We start from the raw sequence: 22,109 nt of genomic DNA, 5'->3' as shown, positions 1-22,109 counted from the left end.
AAAGCAAAATAATGACACATATAGGCTTCATTGCGCGATTTCTATGAACCAATTTTATTGAAATAATGCACTTTTAGAAACACTGATGTAAACGAGTTAATTGTGGCAATAGAAAAAAGAATGGCTCCGTTTAACAATATCTAGGTCAAGAGAATGAACGCTGGCACATAGCAACAGCATTCAGTGCGTCACCAAGCACAACGTCACGGTTTTCTCATTTCCCAATAACACAAAATTGCAGTGTTTATGAAGTTCACTTCAGTGATGTTAGCTTCCATCGCTTAATACTCTTCATCAGGAAGTAAATACCTGTCCAGTTTGTTCTTTTTACAACATGTGGAACATATTAAGATTTAGTCACTTGATTCTCTTAAAGATTCTGGTGATTTCAAAATAATAGGTGACACAGGAATATAACCACAGTTATTGCATAATAATGATATTCCTCATCAGGTTGCTCTCTATCATGTGAAAGGCCTCCAAGGTGTATGGCACAAAAATTGTCAAGTTATCCAAAGTTGAACACAAGAATATATTACAATCAAAGCGAACTCTGTTCAGTTTCTTCCTCCTTTAGAATTTTTTTTTGGAGATACCTGTCAAAAGAAAGAAATGTTTTCAAAATGAGCTTGGCTAATGCAAAACAATTAAAGACAGCGGCCTAGGCTATAGGCTAATCATAATGCAACTTACACAGTGGCCACTAAGATGACGATGTTCCACAACTGGCTTGTGCAATGACTTTATATCAACTAAAACCAATTGAACCTAGTAGCATAACCACACATGTAGTTCATCTTAACTATGTTCTACTAAACTTTGAAACCCAGAAAGTATACAATCTTTTTTATACATAATTTCAAACCTAACAAACATATTTATGTCAACAGTTTAGCCTGAAATGTGTGCTTGTGTTCTGTCTTTCTAAATGACACTTGCTTTAATGTTTGTCATCAACTTAATGACATTCAGACATTTTGTGTTTCAAAAATAGTTTTTGGGGCCAAAGTATGTTACACAATCAAAAGCATGCACCTACTTGTGTCCATCTTTTCAGGTTTGTAGGAGTTTTAAAATCTCCTCTCAATACCTAAGGAAAAAAAAAAACATGGAAAAAATGGAAATTACTTTATTACATTTATCAAAAAAATGGTTTTACAAAAAAACAACAACATTTATCTCACAATGATGCCATAGAAGAATCATTTTTGTTCCCGGAAAAACCTTTTTAATTTTTAGAAGAACTATATTTACAGACCAAAATATGCAATACAACATATGCCGAGAACCATTGTTGGGTAGCTTACTACAAGTAGCGACGCTACTAACTTAACTAACATTTTTCAGTAGTTTGCAGCAGCTCAGTTACTTTTAAAACAGTGTAGCTTTTCCAGCATTTATTCATTTATTCAGTTATTATATAAATCATTATCAAAGTAGTTTCAGTGTAGATACTTTTTTATAGTATCTTAAGTTTAATTTGTAGCATGTCAAACTACAGTTTCAGAGTTGCTTCCCCAACACTGATAAGAGCCTTTATTTTTAATTTTATCTTTATAAAAATAAAGATAATATCTTATCTTTATTTCATAGAGTTCAGCAACTCACTCTGAACTTCGAGTTGCACTGAATGAATTGAATTGCACATATTCTGTTCAAATATACCCTTTGAGTATTGTTGATCACTTCGGGATCTGGTGGGCCATAGTCTGGGGGATTGGCGTTGGGGTTGTAGCCCAGTTTACGGAGCATTGGAGCGATCTTCTCCATGTCCACCCGGACGTCTGCTGGGATGTGGCCGACCCATCGTGTGAGAGCTTCCAGGTTAACTGGTTTGATCACCTGATCCGTGGAGCGTTCGGTTCTTAAAAACATAGCGTGAAGTGAGTATTGACAAGAAACAGAGGGAGGCCGAAATACAGGAATAGGCAACGTCGGTCCTGGAGTGCCGCTGTCCTGCAGAGATTAGCTCCTCCAATCCTAATCGAACACACCCGAACAAGCTAATCAATGTCTTTAGGATCACTGACGGTACTTTTACATGACAAACGAACCCGATTCACACATATCCGCGCAATCGGATAACAACTCTGTATTTGCTGCCAGGCCATTAGATGGCGATGAAACACTATACTGACACATAATATGCAATGCGCATGACATCATAGTCTTCGGAGAATCGCGTTTTTGTTCTTAACAAGGAGATCGTTTTCAATAACGTACACTTTGAAACCGTTTTCAAAAGTTTGCGTTTTCATCGAACTGTCGGCATTCGATCAGCGGGTGAAGGTCTATGCGTGTTACTGTCTTTCCGCGTACCAAAGTATTATGAAATAGACTGACTTATCAGACTCCATAAATTAAAAGGTTTTTAATGATATCTGAGCATCATTACATGTGAGACAGAAAGAAACCTCTTTCACATGAAAACATTAGCTAACAATGGAAATTTGCGAGCAGAAAACCATTTCCCTGAACGTCACACCCTTCTGTGTGCGAGACATTTCTAAACTCTTAAGAACTTTATTATCTTTTGGTTTACTTTTGTGGGAATGAGACACAGTCGCATTATGACATTTCAAATGATACCAAACATAAAACTGTATGATTGATAATTGTTCACATTAAAACCATATAGATTTTGGGTGAGTTTCAGGTGAGGTAGAAGGACTGGGAAGAGAGAGAGAAGTTATCTGAGGTGAGACTTTTCGTCTCAAATGGCTATGCTAACTTTACAACAGTGAGTTCAAATGTTAATTTCAGAGAGTAGCTCTCTCTTCCAGTTCTACCAGTCTTGAAGAACCCAAAAAGCTGTTGTCACGTAAGGCTAAAACGCAAGTCCAATGTGGCCACAGCGTAATATCATACAGGTATAAATAAAGGTTTATAGATGCTAGTTTCCATGACAAAGTTGAAAATAAATATTTTCATTACTACTGGAGTTGCCAGTTTGCTGAGTAAACCGCAAGCACAATCGATGCCCTTCCTGCGACTCAGGCCCCATCCACACTACTGCGTTTTCGTTTAAAAACGGAGACCTTTTGCTACGTTTGCACCTCCCGTCCACACTAAAACGGGAAAAACGAAGACCTAAAACGGAAAAGTTTAGAAACGCTGCAGCTGCGTTTTGCGTTTTGAATCTCCGGAGGGCGTTTTAGTGTGGACGAGACAAAACGGAGGAGTTTACAAACGATGACGCAGAGGCTCACGCTCGGCTCTATGATTGGGTGTCATCAGTCATGACGTATCTTTCCCTGATTCGCCAACCACTGTTTACACCGGCGCGCGCATGCCCAGTGTTGGTGAATAGTCACGTGATCCACGTTTTCAGTCGTTTTAGTGTGGACGGAGATAAATTCTAATACGCAGGTAAAACGCTAGTGTGGACGGAGATCGTTTTCGTTTTAATTCTCCGTTTTTAAACGAAAACGCAGTAGTGTGGACGGGGCCTCAGTGTCTGAATCACTCACTCGTCTTCTTTCACTCCTTCAACTGGACTATATTAGTGGATTTATGTAGGGAATAGTAATTGAGGGAAGGTGACAATTTGGAACGCACGCAGCCCAAGGCTACAGGACTTTTTTCCAGGTTTGGAGCTAAACTATGCAGGACAGCGGCACTCCAGGACCAACGGTGCCTATCCTTGGCCTAAAACATGAAATGTAATTTCACCATACCGAGACAGTGATACCCCTCCAGGCCGTCCGATGGCCTCCTCATGGTGAAGCACCCCTTCATGCCATGGGGATTTGAGAAAATGGAGCACACGCTGCATGGTGGCTCGTGGCTGCAGCACCAGATCCTCATAGCGGACCACCATACACCGCCTTTGGGATACAGCCATACACTGGGAGAGCATCACTTCAACTGCATTGCTCCATTTAGTCAGACAGTCCCTGTAGCTGGACAGGTTGAAGCCAGAGATAGTCACTCGTCTGGAGATCATAGAGTGAACTGACGCTCGACCATCTCTGAGCATTAGCAGGAATTTCGAGCTGAAAGGACAGATGATGACAGTTGGAATGAGTAAAATCCCATGAAAAGGATGAGAAATGGAAAGACATTTGAACAACAACAAAGGCAAAGCAACATATTTGAATATACAGTATTGACACAGAATCTCATCTCAGCACTTTAGATGAATGGTTATGCTATCCAAATTTACCGTACACTCTAAAAAATGCTGGGTTGTTTTAACCCAATTTTGGGTCAAATATGGACAAACCCGAAATGTTGGGTTAAAAATGTAATGTAAAAATTTAACCCAACGGCTGGGTTAGTCCATATTTGACCCAAAGTTGGGTTAAAACAACCCAGCATTTTTTAGAGTGTAATTTACACAATCAACATGTATGAGATTTAGTCAGTCAAAACATTTTTGAGTTAAATTGATTTTGTGTCTCTGGTAAATAATGATCTAGGACATTGTATAATGTTAATAAATTAATTAATGGGTGATTATTCAGTATTTACATGTATTAGATGTACATTTAAGACATCTTTGCTTCCATTATAATAGGTTACTTGAGTGAAATCATTCAATTTGCATTGTTGCTATAATGACATTTCTTCAATTAAAATATGGGCAATTAATTATGTAAATCTTTATGTAAATACCTTTCAGATGAATCTCTTTTACTGGGATTCTGCTTTCTCTGTCATCAGTTATTCAGTTATTTAAATTGTCAAATTGTAATTTTAAACAGAATTGTTGATATATATATATATGTGTGTGTGTAGGGGTAAGATGGTCTCTTTGAATCATTTTACATTTTGTTCTATAACATCTAAATTAGCAAAGGTTTCTATTTATTTCCTATGATAACATTGGCTGATATATCATCATCCTGCAGATGCTAAACTTGTTTAGTTACAATTTAAAAGTAATAAGGGTCTATTTTAATAAGGGTCTTATCAAGCGAAACGATCGCTCATTTAATAAATAAATAACAAAGTTTAAGTTTTATAAGCTCAAATGCTCGCCTTGCTCTGTTCTGTGATGCACGTTTGTGACTGTCCTGTTCGAACTCGTTCATCAAAATGAACGAATCTTTTCCGAGTCAGTTGGTTCATTCAACGAACGAAACTAAAAATTGACTCGGAAAAAAGATTCGCTCATTTTGATGAACGAGTTCGAACAGGAGAGTCACGAATGCGCATCACAGAACAGAGCAAGGCGACCATTTGAGATTATAAAACTTAAACTTTGTAATGTATTTATTAAATGAGCGATCGTTTCGCTTGATAAGACCCTTATTCATCGTCTGGTGTTGTTTAAAGCCATTTTAACAGTTTGCAGTTTGCACTGAAAGTGTCTTTTTGACCTTGAACCGTTTGGTTCCCGGTTCAGTGAATTATATGGAGAAAGATGCTGTAATGTTTTCATCAAAAACCTTCATTTCTTTTTGACTGAAGAAAGAAAGACATGGACATCTTGGATGACATGGGGGTGAGTAAATTATCAGCAAAAGTTATTTTTATAAGTGAACTACTCCTTTAAATGGTGGTCGTGTAATACAAAATATGCTCATAGAGATTTTTTAAATATTGATTTAATCAAGCACAATAATATCAATAACTATAATGTAAATGTCTTTGTGTAGAGCTTTTTAATTAGCATAAAATAAAATAATCCTCTAATCTTACTTGGGGAAAATGCGTGACAGATAAACTGCGCTCTTCAGTGTAAAGGGGTCTTTATTGCACAGCACTCGTGCAGGTTCTCCATGACGTGCGATGACCTCCAGGAGGAAGGCAGTGGTTGCAGCGTCCAGCATCTCTTGACTGACTCCCTCGTCCTCCAGAGCCCAGCGCTCGCCCGAGTCCTGCCTTCCCCATGCCTGCCGCAGGGCCAGCATCCTAGGGATCACCCGCGTCTCCTCCCCGCAGCGGATGTCAGGGTGGGCGTCGAGCATGACACGCATCAGAGTGGTCCCTGATCGTGGAACACCCCCCACAAACACTACTGGGGTGTTGTGATTATACCGATACTGTGTCTGGTTCCAGTTTCGAGACCGTATAGACACCATATGAGTTCTGGGAGGCTCTCCTTGGCATTCCAGCACTCGATATAGAGTCCTAGTAAGAGTCCACGCTCCGAACACGGTTAGCAGGAGTACAACTACCCGTTTGACTGACAACCGCATCACTCTGAGACATTGCAAGAGGAAAACATTTTAAGTTTAAACATCGACTTCCTCTGTTGGCTACTTCTGCAAAGTTTGTTGTTGTTGAATGCGAGTTAACTGGTTACAGGAACTATGAGTGTTATTAATCAGATCTTATCTATGAACCACACACCATTCTTTAAAAATAACTTTTTTTGCATGTTAAAAAAAGTGAAAGTGGTTCTCATCAACATGCATGACACACGCAGGAAATGTGGAGCTGAAAAAAGACACTGCACTGATAAAGTGACATGAAACGAGATGCATTAAACATGAAACGCACAAGTCAAAAACTATCAACTCACCTTGACAAGAAAAACTATGAACATCGCATGATCTCCATGCGCTGTAGTGAAGTCAAATGGGCAGAATGCACGAAGAGGAAGTGAACCGCAGTTTAGAAATAGACTATCAGTCAAGATCTTTCCTGACAGCCACAAACAGTTCTCCTCTACCAAAGAAACTTGCGAGATGTTTTTTCCTGTGTCTCTAAACCTCAAATGTTCTCAGTCTGTGCTGAATGATTCTTTGCTAAAAGTGCACATTTGATACAAATGCATTTAATACTTTCAAAAAAAAAACATTGGAAGGAAATGGGTGAAATGAGAAAAGGTGTGAAACGTGTGAAAGGTTGCATTTGCATGCAAGCAGGAGGCTGGATGTTTCCACTCCATTAGATGTGCTGATATACCCAGAAGGAAGATGTTATTGATTGCAAATTGCTTTTTTAATAGTTCATCTTAAGATTCCTTAGCAAATCTAGACACAAATACTGACATACAGTAAAAATATAGAGCTATAAAATGAGAGTAGAAGTATTCGATTGAATGATCATTTTGAGTCAAGGTCAATTAATCTACAGCTGTCTGTCACATTTACTGTTGTTCGGCATTTTTTTTTTTAGCCATTTCAATGTAAATCCACACAAATGGGAATTTAGCATGAAAGCAAACATTTCCCCACTCAGGTTTCACAATGGGTTCAAGTTGGTCACACAAATTCACCATGTTGGCCAACAGAAAGCTGATTATAATCTTTGTGACTGCTGTGGTTTATACATCATCAACAGTCCCCGCCCACTTTTTCAGCAGCGCTGGTTCCTTAAATATTTTTTCCATTCTTTTTTTCCAATAGGGATATTTTTTTGTTAAAGACTTACAGTATAAGCCACGAACCAAGCCAATCAGCTGCAAGGTGAATCACAAGACTACAACCTTTGATTGGAATCAAAACAGTTTATGAATATCGAACAAAATTACAAAAGACTGTGTACTTTAGTGAGGGAAAGAACTACAATCCCATGAAGCTTTACAAACAGCATAATGAATAAAAAAAGTACACATTTTGATTACATACAATATAAACAATATATTTTAAAGAAACACTCCGACTTTTTTGGACTTATTCACTGCATCCCCCAGAGTTAGATAAGTCCATAGTACATACCTTTTTCATCTCTGTGCGTGCTGTAACTCTGTCTGACGCACCCACCGCTAGCCTAGCTTAGCACAAAGACTGGATGTAAATGGCTACAGCTAGCATACTAATCCTAGTAAGCGACAAAAAAACGCAAACATTTTCTTATTTACATGTTGTGATTTATATAGTCACAGAGTGCACAAATCACAAGGTCATATGAGATATGAGAAATATTGGGAACTATATTCTCAGAAGGCAGCATTGCTATTTGGGTGGAGTGAGACGCACCGTAGCAGTGAGAATATAGTTCCCAATATTTATTCGGTTAAAAGATATCTGTGTTTAACATTACCTTGTTATTTGTACACTCTGTGACTATACAAATCACAACATGTAAATAGGAAAATATCACTATTTTGTCTCTTATTGGGATTATGCTAGCTGTAGCCATTTACATCCAGTCTTTGTGCTAAGCTAGGCTAGCGTTGGGTGCGTCAGATAGAGTTACAGCACGCAAGGAGATGAAAAAGGTAAGTATGGACTTATCTAACTCTGTTAGATCTAACTATCTAACTAATATTTAAGTATTGTGAGAGCTTAGAGAGATATAGACTCGATTGGACTTCATGGGAGTGGGTGGAGCTAAAGAGATATTTTTGAGCTTTTTTCAACTCACTGATTGGTGGAATTTTCTCTACAGCTTTAAGGGTTATGTAGTGTTTCACTAGGAATTCAGCTGATAAGATATATATAAAAAAAAGGCTGAAATAACATGGATTGACAAAGTCAACTTCCCTTTGGAGAAATTGAATGAGTTTTTACTTCCTGAACCCGACAGTTGCACTCCGTAGACAATGGACCTTTATTTCCCCAAAAATGTCATTAATGTGACCGTAATGAGCAAGTTTGAGACTTGACTTTTCTTAGGAGAAACATCTGAAATGCACGAGACTCTAGCAAAGTCTCCATATTAAAGAGATTTAATTCGAAAATTTGATGTCCTCTTTTCAAATGAACACCTTTAATAAAATCAGGACACTTCAGGGTTAAAAAAAGATTTAAATGAATTTATTTTTCACATTTCTTTAGAGAAATCAGTTACATTTTTTTCTTGATCTCCAAAAATGAAGTATTCATTAAACAGCAGAGAACATTTCACATATACTTATATATAAATAAATACATCATCTGGTCTCTGCTGCAGTAGGACGTCACTTGCAGGGGGAAAAAATACTACTTTAAAACCTGCACTACAAACTGCTCTAAGTACAAAGACTTAAAAATGACAGCAGGCAGGACGGGCCACAGACAGACAGACACGGGACGGCGCCACCACGACCCCTTTATATCGGAGCACGCACCTCAGGGTTAGACTGTCCCATACGTTACAGAACTGAGGCGAAAGAACACTGTGCAAACCTATCAGTTGTTTTTTTTTCCACTCACTTGTCATGTCTCACACACACACACACACACACACATTTGTGAATGGCAGAATGAGAGCCTCCGTCTGTGAGTGCATACGTGTTGAGTCACATGTCGTAAAACCACAGTAACGTCTACAGGCCGAACAATCTCTGCACTGATACTTCCTGTTTCACAGACCCTTTCCCTTCACGCCCCTCTCTCTCAGCTGATGAGCGCCCTTTCCTCTGGAGGTTGGGGAGGTGGGGAGAGTGGAATTGTCAGGATATATTTACATCAGTTCCTCTAAGAGCTGGAGCAATACGGGACGTGTCTGTGGACCTCTTCATATGGACACCTCATATTCTCTTGTGTCCTGTAGAAAATAAACAAGAGACGCTGTGAGAATTACCACGTTTAATCATGTAAAAAACTCATTTCCGAACACAGGTGATGTTGTTCTACTAGGTGATTTCCTGGCCCTTGTTATGTGGTTCAGAATGGCTGATTAGACTATTACTGGGTTTTTTTTTGGAGTTGCTAAGAAGTTTGTCAGATGTTTTGGATGATTGGTAACACTTATTATGCGGTTGCTAGGGTGCTCTGGTAAGTTGCCAGGGCAGTGCTATGTGGTTCCAACAGGGTTCTAGTTGGTTGCTAGGGAGTTGCTAGGAGGTTGCAAGGGTATTCTGGGAGTTGCTAAGTGGTTTGTCAGATGTTTTGGGTGTTTGCCAAGACTTATGGGGTTGCTAGGGTGCTCTGGAAAGTTGCCAGGGCAGTGTTATGGGGTTCCTACAGGGTTCTAGATGGTCGCTAGGGACTTGCTAGGGTTTTCTGGGAGTTGCTAAGTGGTTTCTCATATGTTTTGAATGATTACCAAGACCTATGCGGTTGCTAGTGTGCTCTGGGAAGTTACCAGGGCAGTGCTATGTGGTCCAACAGGGTTCTAGATGGTTGCTAGGGAGTTGCTAGGAGGTTGCAAGGGTATTCTTGGAGTTGCTAAGTGGTTTGTCAGATGTTTTGGATGATTGCCAAGACTTGTGGGCTTGCTAGGGGCAGTGTTATGGGGTTCCTACAGGGTTCTAGATGGTTGCTATGGACTTGCTAGGGTTTTCTGGGAGTTGCTATGTGGTTTCTCAGATGTTTTGAATGATTACCAAGACCTGTCCGGTTGATAGTGTGCTCTGGGGAGTTGCTAGGGAAGTGCTATGTGGATCCAAGGGGTTCTAGATGGTTGCTATGGTTTTCTGGGAGTTGCTAAATTGTTTCTCAGATGTTTTGTATGATTGCCAAGATTTATGTGGTTGCTATGATGCAATGGGAGGTTGCCAGGGCAGTACTATATGGTTCCTATGGGGTTCTAGATGGTTGCTAGGGAGTTGCCAGGGTTTTCTAGGAGTTGCTAAGTGGTGTTTCAGATGTTTTAGATGATTACCAAGACCTATGTGGTTGCTAGAGTGCTCTGGGAAGTTGCCAGGGAAGTGCTATGTGGTTCCTAAGCAGTTGTAGGTGATTGCTAGAGAGTTGCTAGGTGGTTTGGACGATTGCCAAGACCTATGCGGTTGCTAAGGTGTTCTGGGAAGTTACCAGGACAGTGCTATATGGTTCCAATAGGGTTCTAAATGGTTGCTATGGAGTTTCAAGGTGGTTGCTAGGGGTATCTATGAGTTATTAAGTGGTTTCTCAAAAGTTGTTCTGGGTGCCTAGGTAGTTGTTAAAATGTTTGGGCTGATTGCCAGGGCCTTTCTAAGCATTTGCTATTGTGCTCTGGGAGGTTTCCAAGGTGGTGATATGTTCCTGTGGAGTTGCTAAGTGGTTGGTTGTTCAGGTGTTTTGGATGATTGCCAGGACTAGGGTTCTCTAGGAGGTTTTGTGTGTTCTATGTGATTGCCAAGGCTTTGTTATGCGGTTGCTAAGGTGTTCTAGAAAACTCTCACCCCTCCAGTCTCGTAGAGGGGGTTGTCAAACTCAGTTTCCACGGTGATTTGGCTGTAGGGATGCGGATACATCAGAGGAAGTCTCAGGTTTGAATGATAACGGCACCTGAGGAACACAGAAAAGTGTTGACAGGGGTTAAAACGCAGCACATGTTCTCTCGTTTCACCAATGGACAATCATGGTGTCAGCTTTCCCACCCACACATATCATTACACTTCAAGCTATTAAATGCTTTATGAAGAAACCAATCCCATTTCACAACAGTATTAGTACAAACAGCATCGAGCAGTCTATTAAATGAGCAACAGAACATGTGTAAGTGCTCAGGAACAATGGCAGCTCTTTATTGTAGCACAACAGACGAGTTTGGAAGTAAAAACTCCATTCATTTTCTCCCTAAGGAAAATTAATTTTAAATGATAACTTATAAACCTGCAAAGACAGGCCTACTGTGTGTATTTACTTCTGTCGAAGCCACCAGTTCATGTTATTTCAGCTTATTTTTTTAAATAATTGTGTTTAACAGTGGAGTTCTTGGTGAAAAACTACATTACCCATGATGCTGTAAAGAAAATTCCACCAATCAGAGTCAGTCTTGTCTTGTATTGTCTTTTTGATCAATGTTCAAAAATGTTTTTGCTTCAAATCAAAGTTTGTAGTGTTATGATTCACCTTGTATCTGATTGGCTTAGTTCATGGTTTATAACTAGGGATGCACGATATATCGGCCACCATATCGGTATCGGCCGATACATGTTCACTTTAATGTCAACGTTAACGTTATAGACCCAATAGGAATATTTAGCTGAAATATAAAAGCCAATAAATAATGTAGACACTTCAGATGCATACTGTTCGAATTTATTGGTTTTGGATTGCTTGAAATATGATTGGAAAATACAGTTACGTGCAACATGCGCAGAGCAAATACCTCACATAGGCTTTATAATATTATAATTGTGTGCTTGGGAAAATCTCAAAATTAATATATATTTTTTAATTAATATTTATCGGCCAATATATCGATTTTTGGCTTTCAAATATAAAGAATTTTCGTTATTGGTATCGAACAAAATTTTCATGTAAGTGCATCCCCACTTTTAACTGTTAACCCTAACAACAACTAATTTAAAATCTCTATGGGAAAAATTTTAAGAAAAAATACTTCCAGAACCAGCGCTGCTGAAAAGGGTGCAGGCGCTAATGCACTCCATTAGTAAAACTAACACTTTCCGCAGTATATTACTCACCTTGTGACATAGATGTAGGCCCCTCCCAGTAAAACAGACACTAGCAACACTAGTATAAATATTGCTAGAGCCATACTTCCCCCGTCAAAAGAAGAGTCTGCCGCAGCCTCAGCCACTAGACAAGAGACAATGATGAAATACATTAAAAATTCATTTTCGCTTGCTTTACCCACTACAACAACCATCAAAACTTTATAACATCTATCAGATAACAAGGGTAACAATGGGTACACACTGAGATACAATCTATACAATTCAAACCTTTGCTTACATTAGGACATTAAACAATAAAACTTACCCTCTAGTGCATGATTGCCAGAACATTCATGATTGGCTGAAAATATTAGGGAAAAATAATATATATTTCAGCTTCTAATGATATAATAATATAATAAAACAATAACAATGGAAATGCATTTTGTTTTTATGTAGTATTCACGTCACAGATATTTAAATATTTTATTTGAATATTCATTAAATATCTGTAATGCAGCTTCATTCAAAACAAAATGCAATTGTTGGGATGGATCAACATTATTTTTTGAAATGTAAAAAAATCATATAAAAAAAAATGATAATAATAATAATAATACATCTTTGCTTAAGGGGTAAACCCCTGTACGTTTATATACTTACAAATTCTCTATAAATACCTCTGTAAATATCTTTTCTTACCTCTGCAAAGAGGCAATGGACCACTCCAAAATGAGGGATTTCCCAGAATGCACTTGATGGCAATCTCACCAATGAGCTCATAGCCTTGGTAGCACATGAAGGTTAGAGACTCTCCCGGTAGGTAAAGCCTTTTAGACAATATCTGGTAGCCGTTGTCAGGAAGGCCGGGATTCTCACAGGACACGGACTCTTCCGCTATTATACAGTGTAAGAAATAAAATCAGGAATAATTGAGGGATAAAAAAGGGATTTTTATAAAAAACAGAGGTAGGAACTCACAAACGCAATGTGGCAAGCGAGACGTCCAAACAGGGGTGCCGGGTTCTCGACCATAGCAAGTGAGTGTAGCGCCGCCCTGCAGGATAAATCCGGGAACGCAGCTATACTGGATAGTAGTGCCAACCAAGAGTTTGGGATCAGACAGAGTGCGTGTGGAGTGCTCCACGTGTCCAGGGTCTGTGCAGTACATAACTAATGAGGGGAAGGGAGGAAAAAGAGACAAAGCTGAGAAGGATGCCATTTGAATCTGCTGAAAGTAAATGTCTTTCAGACTCCAATTAGCAAAGACACCCAACTCCGCTGGACTGACTCACTCTTCTCACAGAACGGAGGCTGGGTGTTCCAGCTTAGGTCCACCTGACAGGTCAGGGTTTCACTGCCCACGAGGTCATACCCCGGGTCACACTGATATGTGATGCGAGCTCCACGCACCAGCGCTGCATGAGACGTGGTCTTCCAGCCGTTCTGGATCTCAGGTAGATCTGGACACGAGTCATTGCGTGATACCTCTGGAAAACAGGGGTAAAATCAATGAACCTCTTCTATTTCTCCCATATAAGTTAGAAATTATTTTTTTTCGTGCATAATTTGTTCATTACTATATATATATATATATATATATATATATGTATGTATATTTGTAAGTATACTGTATAATATAGTATATTATATACATATATATATATGAAGAGTTCAGATGCAGAAGCCTGTAAATGCCATTTGAAATTTTCTTCTTTAATGATGATTTTGATCAAACTTGTATATTTAAGTTCAGTAATTTCACTTAAATAACAATTAATAGGTAATTATCATTGCCATTTAAGTGAAATTACTAAACTTAAATATACAAGTTTGATAAAAATCATCTTTAAAGAAGAAAATTTCAAAATTTCAAAGGCTTTTGCATCTGAACTCTTCATATATATATATATATATATATATAGTATATACACACTTATATATAGTATAAACACACATAAATATATTTTACCCATATAAACAGTGTACACGCATAAATCTACAAAACCATTTAAATATAAAGTATATACTTACATGTGTGGATTAGAATACACACATGCTTGTACAGTACTATGGCCCACCAAAAAAAAAAAAAAAAGCAAAAATAGCAATGTATCTCACAAGTCATTTTTTATAACTTGGAATTGTGAGTTATAAACTTGCAATTCCAGGAAATAAAGTCTAAATTGCAAGTTATACACTTGGAACTAAAAAAGTCTGAATTTTTCAGGAGAAAAGCTTGTTATTATTATTTTTTTTAAGCTATTGGACTTACAGTTTTTGCCTTGCGAATAATTAAAGTCCCATCTACATAGATTAAAGTAGGAATCTGAGTCATAGAGACCAGAATATCACTTGAGGGTGGATTTTATTGACCTAGGCCATTAAGTAACCACTTAGTAAACACCAACAACACTCTGGTGACCACATAGCAAAGCGCTAACAGCTAACAACCACCCGCAATACCCTAGCATCTCGGAGGGACTTATGCACCACTCATTCACTATTTTTTAGGAAGTGAAAAATGTAGTTTTTAAAAATATTTTTGGCCTTCTGAGAATCAAAGAGGCAACTTGAAACCTACACAAATGTGTCGGCTTGGTGTGTAGGAGCATGTGAGCTAACCACTAGGTCACAGCTCTGAAAGCTTTATTCTGAATGCTTTATCTTGTAGCTGGCAAGGTTATAAATAAATGTAAAAGGTCTGAGAACATTTTTTTTTTTAAAGGCATTCAAAACGGTTTTCAACAGATCAAGTATTCTTAGCATGGCCTGATATACGTGAATGATGTTAGTTAGCGCAGTGCTAATGGGGTTTGCTTTAGATTGCACGTTCATTCAGTTCATGAGCGGATTGATCATGAGCAACTTGGCAGCCATTCATAGGGCTTCGGTGACCTTTATTCTCCTGGGAACTTTATCCTCTACCATTATACGAACAAAAAAAGAGCATCTTTGTCTCTTTAGTTCAAGCCATTACTGGAGATTACATGCAAACGTGCTGTGTGTGTGTGTGTGTGCTTCCTATGGGAGAGGATAGAGACTAAACTAAATGTGAATGAATGAGGGCAGCCAGAAGAGGAGGAGGAGAAGAGGATGGTGAGAGATGAATAGTTTTGCCTGAGCGGAAAAAAAAAAGCTTTGATTGAAATGCATGCAGACCACTTGAGAACATAATGGATCGGTTGAAGTAATTTGAAAAGAAAGAGTTGCATTGAGACTCTGTGAGTTCGTGACACTCATTCTAGACTGAAAATTTGTCTATAAAGCTTGTCTTTAACAGGGAGAGGTGGTAAAATAAATACTGTGACAGACTAATTTCGTTTAGCCAGATTTTTGACTATCAACAAAGTCTGGTCTAATGTTGTTATTGTTAAAGGAGTAGTTCACTTTTAAAAAAAACTTTTGCTGATAATTTACTCACCCCCATGTCATCCAAGATGTCCATGTCATTCTTTCTTCAGTCGAAAAGAAATTAAGGTTTTTAATGAAAACATTCCAGGATTTTTCTCCATATAATGGACTTCAATGGGAACCAAACGGTTCAAGGTCCAAAAGACAGTTTCAGTGCAAACTGTTCAAAGGGCTTTAAACGACACCAGACTATGAATAAGAGTCTTACCAAACGAAATGATCGCTCATTTAAAAAAAAAAAGTTTTATAAGCTCAAATGGTCACCTTTCTCTCTTTTGTGATGCACGTTTGTGACTCTCCTGTTTTCGAACTTGTTCATCAAAATGAACAAATCTTTTTTCGTGTCATTTGGTTCATTCAACGAATGAAATTCCCGAGTTGACTCGGGAAAAGATTTGTTCATTTTGATGAACGAGTTTGAACAGGAGAGTCACGAACGCACATCACAGAACAGAGCAAGGCGACCATTTGAGCTTATAAAACTTAAACTTTTTTTCTTTTCTTTTTTTTTTTTTAAATGAGTGATCTTTTCGCTAGATAAGACCCTTATTCATCGTCTGGTGTTGTTTAAAGCCCTTTGAAGCTGCACTGAAACTGTCTTTTGGAACTTGAACCATTTGGTTCCCATTGAAGTCCATTATATGGAGAAAAATCCTGGAATGTTTTCATCAAAAACCTTAATTTCTTTTCGACTGAAGAAAGAAAGACATGGACATCTTGGATGACATGGGGTGAGTAAATTATCAGCAAAAGTTTTTTTTTTTTTTTTAAGTGAACTATTCCTTTAACTAAAACTAAAACCTAAACCAATAAGAAAAAAATAAAATAAATTAAAGAAATATAATAACAATAAATCTGAAATAAATTAATTCAAATATTTAAATATTAGATAAAATATCGGCAACTAACTGAAATAAGATAAAAAATAAAATAAAAACTATTTATACTACTACTATAAATAAAATGTTTCTTATAATATATATATATATATATATATATATATATATATATATATATATTGTAATTATTTATAAAAAAATTTTTTTAATATTACTGTATTTTTTTATATTACTGTATATAAAAATAAGCTGAAGTTCTAAAATGACTAAAAGTAATCTAAAATAAAAATAAATTACAGCTATTATATATATATATATATATATATATTAAAGTTTGTGTTAAACTCTTCAGCTCCAGACAATCAGGTTTAGAAAACACTCTTCTTGCCTGTTTGCAAGATGCATGAGAATGAATATAATTTATGCCTTTTAAACGCTGCCATTATCTTGAGTGTCCTTACCCATGTAGTTGATGATAAAACCCTCGCCCTTCCCGAAGACCAGGCCGGCTGGGTCTGAGTGGAAGGTGATGGTGAGGTCAGGGGTCGAGGAGGACATCTTAAACGGGCTGGTGCCCCCAACAAACTGGCCCAATATACGAGTTGTGACCTCATCTCCATCCAAAATGGTTAGCATATCACTGTCGCTCAGATTTAAGCTGATGAGAGAGAGAGAGAGAGAGAGAGAGAGAGAGAGAGAGACAGTGGGCGAGAGGTGAGTGTGTGGGAGGAAATGAGAAAATGAACGAGTCATTCAGGCGGTTTGGTGAGTCATCATCTCATCCAGCAGGTCTGTGGGTTTCATTGGATTTCAGCAGTAGCTTGACGCATCAGCCACCAGAGCAGCTAAACCCGCAGACTTTGCTGTTGTTCACAGAACAGAACGTTCCAGACGGACTTACAGCTGCACGTCCAGCAGAACACGTTTGTCCTCGCCGACGTGAATCCTCCAGCTGCAATCCTCGCCCTCCCCGTACCATTCGGGCCAGTTTGGGGACAGGATAACGCCGCTGGGGCCGGACAGGTCACCGCCACAGAGAGCTGCAGAAAGTCCACACATAAATATATATATATATACACACACACACACACACACACACACACACACTATTTGGTTAACAGTATTATTAATATATTACATGCAATTTTATTTGTAATTATATATATATATATATATATATACACACACACAATATTTGATATTAAATGGGTATATAATTACAATCTAAATGCCATTTTGAAATTTTCTTCTTTAATGATGATTTTTATCAAACTTGTATATTTAAGTTCAGTAATTTCACTTAAATAACAATTAATAGGTAATTATCATTGCCATTTAAGTGAAATTACTGAACTTAAATATACAAGTTTGATAAAAATCATCATTAAAGAAGAAAATTTCAAATGGCATTTAGAGGCTTTTGCATCTGAACTCTTCATATATAAATATTTATTTCATTATTCTCTGAAGTGTGTCCTGTGCATTTAGTTGTGTAAATGTGCATTTCGATATTAATTGTGACATCCAAGAGATATCAACAATGTGTAATACATCATGTGGGGTCGACCAGTGTTATGTTCAGCTGTTATCTATTTTGACATATTGTCACAGAAAACCTCCTTTGTCCTATCTAAAGATGAATTACAACAAGGTTAAATATAGAGCAATAACTAATACTAATCGACTACCGATGATTAGGCCGTACACTCTAAAAAATGCTGGGTTGTTTTAACCCAATTTTGGGTAAAATTTGGACAAACCCAACCATTGGGTTAAAAATGTAATTTAAAAATGTAACCCAATGGCTGGGTTTGTCCATATTTTACCCAAAATTGGGTTAAAACAACCCAGCATTTTTTAGAGTGTACAAATATTTATCAGTCTAGCAGCAAAAAATATGAAACTCTAAAAAGCACTTCTTAGATCAAAGGCTGTTTTGGGATATTAGCATGCCATTAAAATTCAATGCAATTACCATAACATAATTAGAGAAGATGTGCCAATTAGCTGCAAATCTGCCATCCCATGACATTTAGTGAAGGATTAATGTTATCTTGTAGTGATGTGTGTTATGTAACATATAGGGTGATGCAGTGAGATGATGTACCTTTACAGAGGGGCTCTGTGTCGTTCCAGTAGGGGTCTCGTGTGTTGATGCACTCAATGACGGGCGGGCCCTGCTCCAGCGAGTGGCCGGGGTCACAGGTGAACTGCACCACTGTCCCGACGCTGTAAGTCGGGTCTGTCGTGCTGAAGTTTCCGTTTTGGATGAACGGCTCATAGCAGTGGCCCTTCTCGAATGCTAAACGTGAAGAATCAAAAGTTCTGTTAGCTATAGAGTAACAATCAACAATCTAGAGAAAAATGTTAACCTTAGCTGTTTTATATATATATACATATATTTGATTCAATTAAAATATATTATATATAACATATATTAAAATATATGTTTATGCATGTGATAAAAAAATAACTTTACAGTAAGTTTGTATTTGTTATTTATTCACATTAGTGATGAACTAACAATAAAAAATAGTTCTAAAGCATTTATTAATCTTGGTAAATTTTCATTTCAAGATTTACAAATCTATCATTAAAATCAAAAGTTTTATCTTTTATTATTTTGTACTGGACCTGAGCTAACATGAACTAACAATGAACAACAATTTTTTTTTTTACAAACATTAGCAATTATAAATAAATACTTGCTTCAAAATAAAAAATAAAGTCATTAATGTTACCATACAAATATTAGATCAAAGACATTAAGATAAAATATTGAACCAAATTTATTTATTTTAAAGCACATTTTGCAAGTACAAAACTTAACACATAAACAATAGGTGTAAAAAAATAGATCAGAAAATGTTCAGAATTTAACAGTGATTTTTCACACCATTTAAGTATATAGTTTTAAATGTGTCATTGGTGTTGCATTGCATAATTTTCATAGATTTTCATTGAAAAAACCCCCAAAAACAATTATGATTTAATAAAACCATTTCAGAAGCATAAAAACTGATCTAATGTTCCTAAAACATTTTTCTATTGCAATGGAATTTAAAGATTTGTAAGTGTTACTTAAATGTTTTAATAATTTTTGGGCTGCTGTACATTCAGTTTGATGAATCTGCCCAACATATTTAGTGGCATACCTTCGTAACGTATATTAAAGCCAGTGTTGTGACTGTTAGGTTGGTCTGTTATAAACTGGACACGAACAGCCGGGCCTTCGCTGATCACTCCCTCAAACGGGATAGGGCCGCCCCGGCCGGAATCAAACAGGACCACCGATCCTGCGTCGAGGCCGCTCCATAAGACAAGCCTGTGTCATGGGAGAAAGGCTGAGCCTCTTATATACATATAAAAAGAATGCAATGATTTAGATACGTGCATTTACCTGTCTGTCGGACCCAACACCATTCTCTCCAAATGCAGGTGCAGCCTTTGGCCATTAGGGGCCTCCAGGGACCAAGAGCAGCTGCGGTCCAGCGTGCTGTTAGGGCCCGAATGGGGTGAGGGGGACAGAACGCGGCCCACCATGGCGTTTTTTACAACCCCGCCACACAAAGCTTAAAAAAGAACATGTGCCAATAAGAACAAGGCTTATGATTCACTTTTTAAAATGAACAATAAAAGAAAGTATAATATTAATTGTGTTTATATCATTTTTTTATAATATATATTAATTGTAAAAATATATTTATATAAAATAAATATTTAGTTTTTTCAATAATATAACAGTTTCACATTATATATATATATATATATATATATATATATATATATGAAGAGTTCAGATGCAAAAGCCTCTAAATGCCATTTGAAATTTTCTTCTTTAATGATGATTTTTTATCAAACTTGTATATTTAAGTTCAGTAATTTCACTTAAATAAAAATTAATAGGTAATTATCATTGCCATTTACGTGAAATTACTGAACTTAAATATACAAGCTGGATAAAAATTATCAATCTAGAAGAAAATTTTAAATGGCATTTAGAGGCTTTTGCATCTGAACTCTTCATATATATATAACATTAGATTTTTTTAAATATACATTTATAAATTAAATAATTACATATAAAATATATAATATATTATTAACTTAAAGGTGCATTGCGCAAGTATCTGAGTTTTTGCAGAACTACGCCCCCTCTGGCGACAAGCGAAAGTGCAACCAGAGGTGTGTACGCTCAAGGACCACACGCACGCTTGCACGAGCTGTTCATAACCAAAGGAGCATCAGCCGCACAAATCTTTTGTTACAGTCATAATGTCGTCAGAGGTAATAAAGTTATAAATCCGCAAGTCATTTTAAATATATAAAAGGAAAGGCATTTGAGTAAATTACACACTTATGTGTGTGTGTGTGAGGGAAAAACGGGGGTATTAGAAAACTTTGGTTTTTGTTTCCATCTATCTCCATGTTGAACTGTTTTATGTGTTTACTGTATCCACTTATGATTGTATTATTATGGAAACACGTTCATGAACAATAGAAGTTTGTATAGGATCCCGTTTGAGCCCTAGAGCAGACCGGAGATCTCTCCATTTGTTGAAAGCTTCCCGACGTTGACTCTCGTCTTATTCCGACGCCTGGCACTAGACAACAGTTTTCTTCTCTTTGTCTTACGTGGAGTTTGCGTTGGGCTTTGGAATGAACTACAAGCCGGTCTCTTTGAATCCATCTTCTACTTTTGTTGAAAGTTGACTAAAGTTGTGTCGCTCGAGTTGTCTTCGCTGATGCGGAGAATGGCGGCGAATACACAAACCTGCCAGACATAGCCAGGCGAGCATGACGTCACGCTCAGTCTCAAACTCCTTCTTATTTATTTTACTGTACAGGACTATAGAAGTCATCACAGTGATCAGAGAAGGACTCATTCGGCCCATCAGGCAATTGTTTAAAGATGAACTGAACTGAAATTTGAAAAAAGGTGACATAACAGATGTATTTTATTAATTATCATTGGTACAATTTTTAAAATGGCATAATTTGTTAAAAGGGATAAAATGGTACATTGAAAGTGTTGTTTTCGTTACACGGGCGCCGCCATGTTGGATTTCAACGTTCGATTACGTCACTGGCATGGTAAGCCACTCCGCTGCCTACCCGCAGCAGCAGAACAGCTGTAGCTTGTAAACAGTCTGAGGCGCGCTGACATGGCTGAAGAAACAGAATTTTTAGCGACACACTATCTAGAGATATGTACTTTCGTCAATGAGTACATGAAACGTCTGACAATGTCTGCATTAAATGTTTTATTTACACAAGTTACAAGTTCAACATATCACGTTAACGTTACACGAATCCTTGATATTCGGCTGAGGGGAAAAGATCCCTGATGTATAGTTCACGGTAAAGGATGGGATTCTCCTTTCTAAATGCACCCTCGCCCATAGAGTGAACTGCCAGTACGCTGTTAATCTAAACAGTTTGAGAAAAGTATAACAAGTTAGCCCAGCCTAGTCGCCTATTCGTAAAATATCCTGCTACTGATGGGGCGCTCGCGTCTCAGCTCGGACATCCATAGACAGCGTAGCCTCCTCCAACACGTTTCTCTCACCGAACAGCATCCGAAATGAACGGTGCATGGTGATGCATTTTTCGCCGATCAATAAATGTTCCAGGTTGACCTCTCTGCAACAGATCGACTCCTGTGCAGTATGCATACTCCACAGCGCTCGCGCCCACAATCACTT

The 22,109-nt window shown here is 37.6% G+C and overlaps 2 protein-coding genes across 2 annotated transcripts in view; both read right to left on the bottom strand.

Moving 5' to 3' along the window:
• Nucleotides 1-26: 26 nt before the first annotated feature.
• On the bottom strand, nt 27-6,712 carry tpst2 (tyrosylprotein sulfotransferase 2). Its single transcript, XM_039677417.2, has 6 exons — nt 6,473-6,712; nt 5,647-6,150; nt 3,678-3,995; nt 1,666-1,864; nt 1,040-1,090; nt 27-596 (listed from the first exon to the last, which is right to left on the bottom strand). The coding sequence occupies exons 2-6, from the start codon at nt 6,144-6,146 to the stop codon at nt 558-560; spliced, it is 1,107 nt and encodes a 368-aa protein (XP_039533351.2). The 5' UTR covers nt 6,147-6,150; nt 6,473-6,712; the 3' UTR covers nt 27-557.
• A 1,920-nt stretch (nt 6,713-8,632) lies between these two features.
• sez6l (seizure related 6 homolog (mouse)-like) overlaps nt 8,633-22,109 on the bottom strand; it is a 60,370-nt gene continuing 46,893 nt past the window's right edge. Inside the window, exons 6-17 of the mRNA XM_089126192.1 lie at nt 19,805-19,976; nt 19,560-19,729; nt 18,512-18,706; nt 17,306-17,444; nt 16,866-17,062; nt 13,447-13,641; nt 13,133-13,324; nt 12,854-13,048; nt 12,477-12,512; nt 12,179-12,293; nt 10,928-11,033; nt 8,633-9,366 (exon numbers count right to left, since the gene is read on the bottom strand). Coding sequence (XP_088982318.1) covers nt 9,337-9,366; nt 10,928-11,033; nt 12,179-12,293; nt 12,477-12,512; nt 12,854-13,048; nt 13,133-13,324; nt 13,447-13,641; nt 16,866-17,062; nt 17,306-17,444; nt 18,512-18,706; nt 19,560-19,729; nt 19,805-19,976 — 1,742 coding nt within the window. The 3' untranslated portion in view covers nt 8,633-9,336. The remainder of the gene's footprint in view (nt 9,367-10,927; nt 11,034-12,178; nt 12,294-12,476; nt 12,513-12,853; nt 13,049-13,132; nt 13,325-13,446; nt 13,642-16,865; nt 17,063-17,305; nt 17,445-18,511; nt 18,707-19,559; nt 19,730-19,804; nt 19,977-22,109) is intronic.

The sequence above is a fragment of the Pimephales promelas genome, chromosome 23, assembly GCF_988280905.1.
Source record: "Pimephales promelas chromosome 23, fPimPro1.hap1.1, whole genome shotgun sequence".
NCBI lineage: Eukaryota > Metazoa > Chordata > Actinopteri > Cypriniformes > Leuciscidae > Pimephales > Pimephales promelas.
This window is presented reverse-complemented; position numbering and strand designations above follow the sequence as displayed.

What these genes read in the sequence shown, in the direction of transcription:
- tpst2 (XM_039677417.2), bottom strand. Translation starts at nt 6,146, where the DNA reads ATGCGGTTGTCAGTCAAACGGGTAGTTGTACTCCTGCTAACCGTGTTC. An exon ending in TGATCAACAATACTCAAAGG is followed by an intron (nt 1,091 to 1,665) that starts GTATATTTGAAC and finishes TTTTTTCCTTAG; the next exon opens with GTATTGAGAGGAGATTTTAA. An exon ending in ACCTGAAAAGATGGACACAA is followed by an intron (nt 597 to 1,039) that starts GTAGGTGCATGC and finishes TTCTTTTGACAG; the next exon opens with GTATCTCCAAAAAAAAATTC.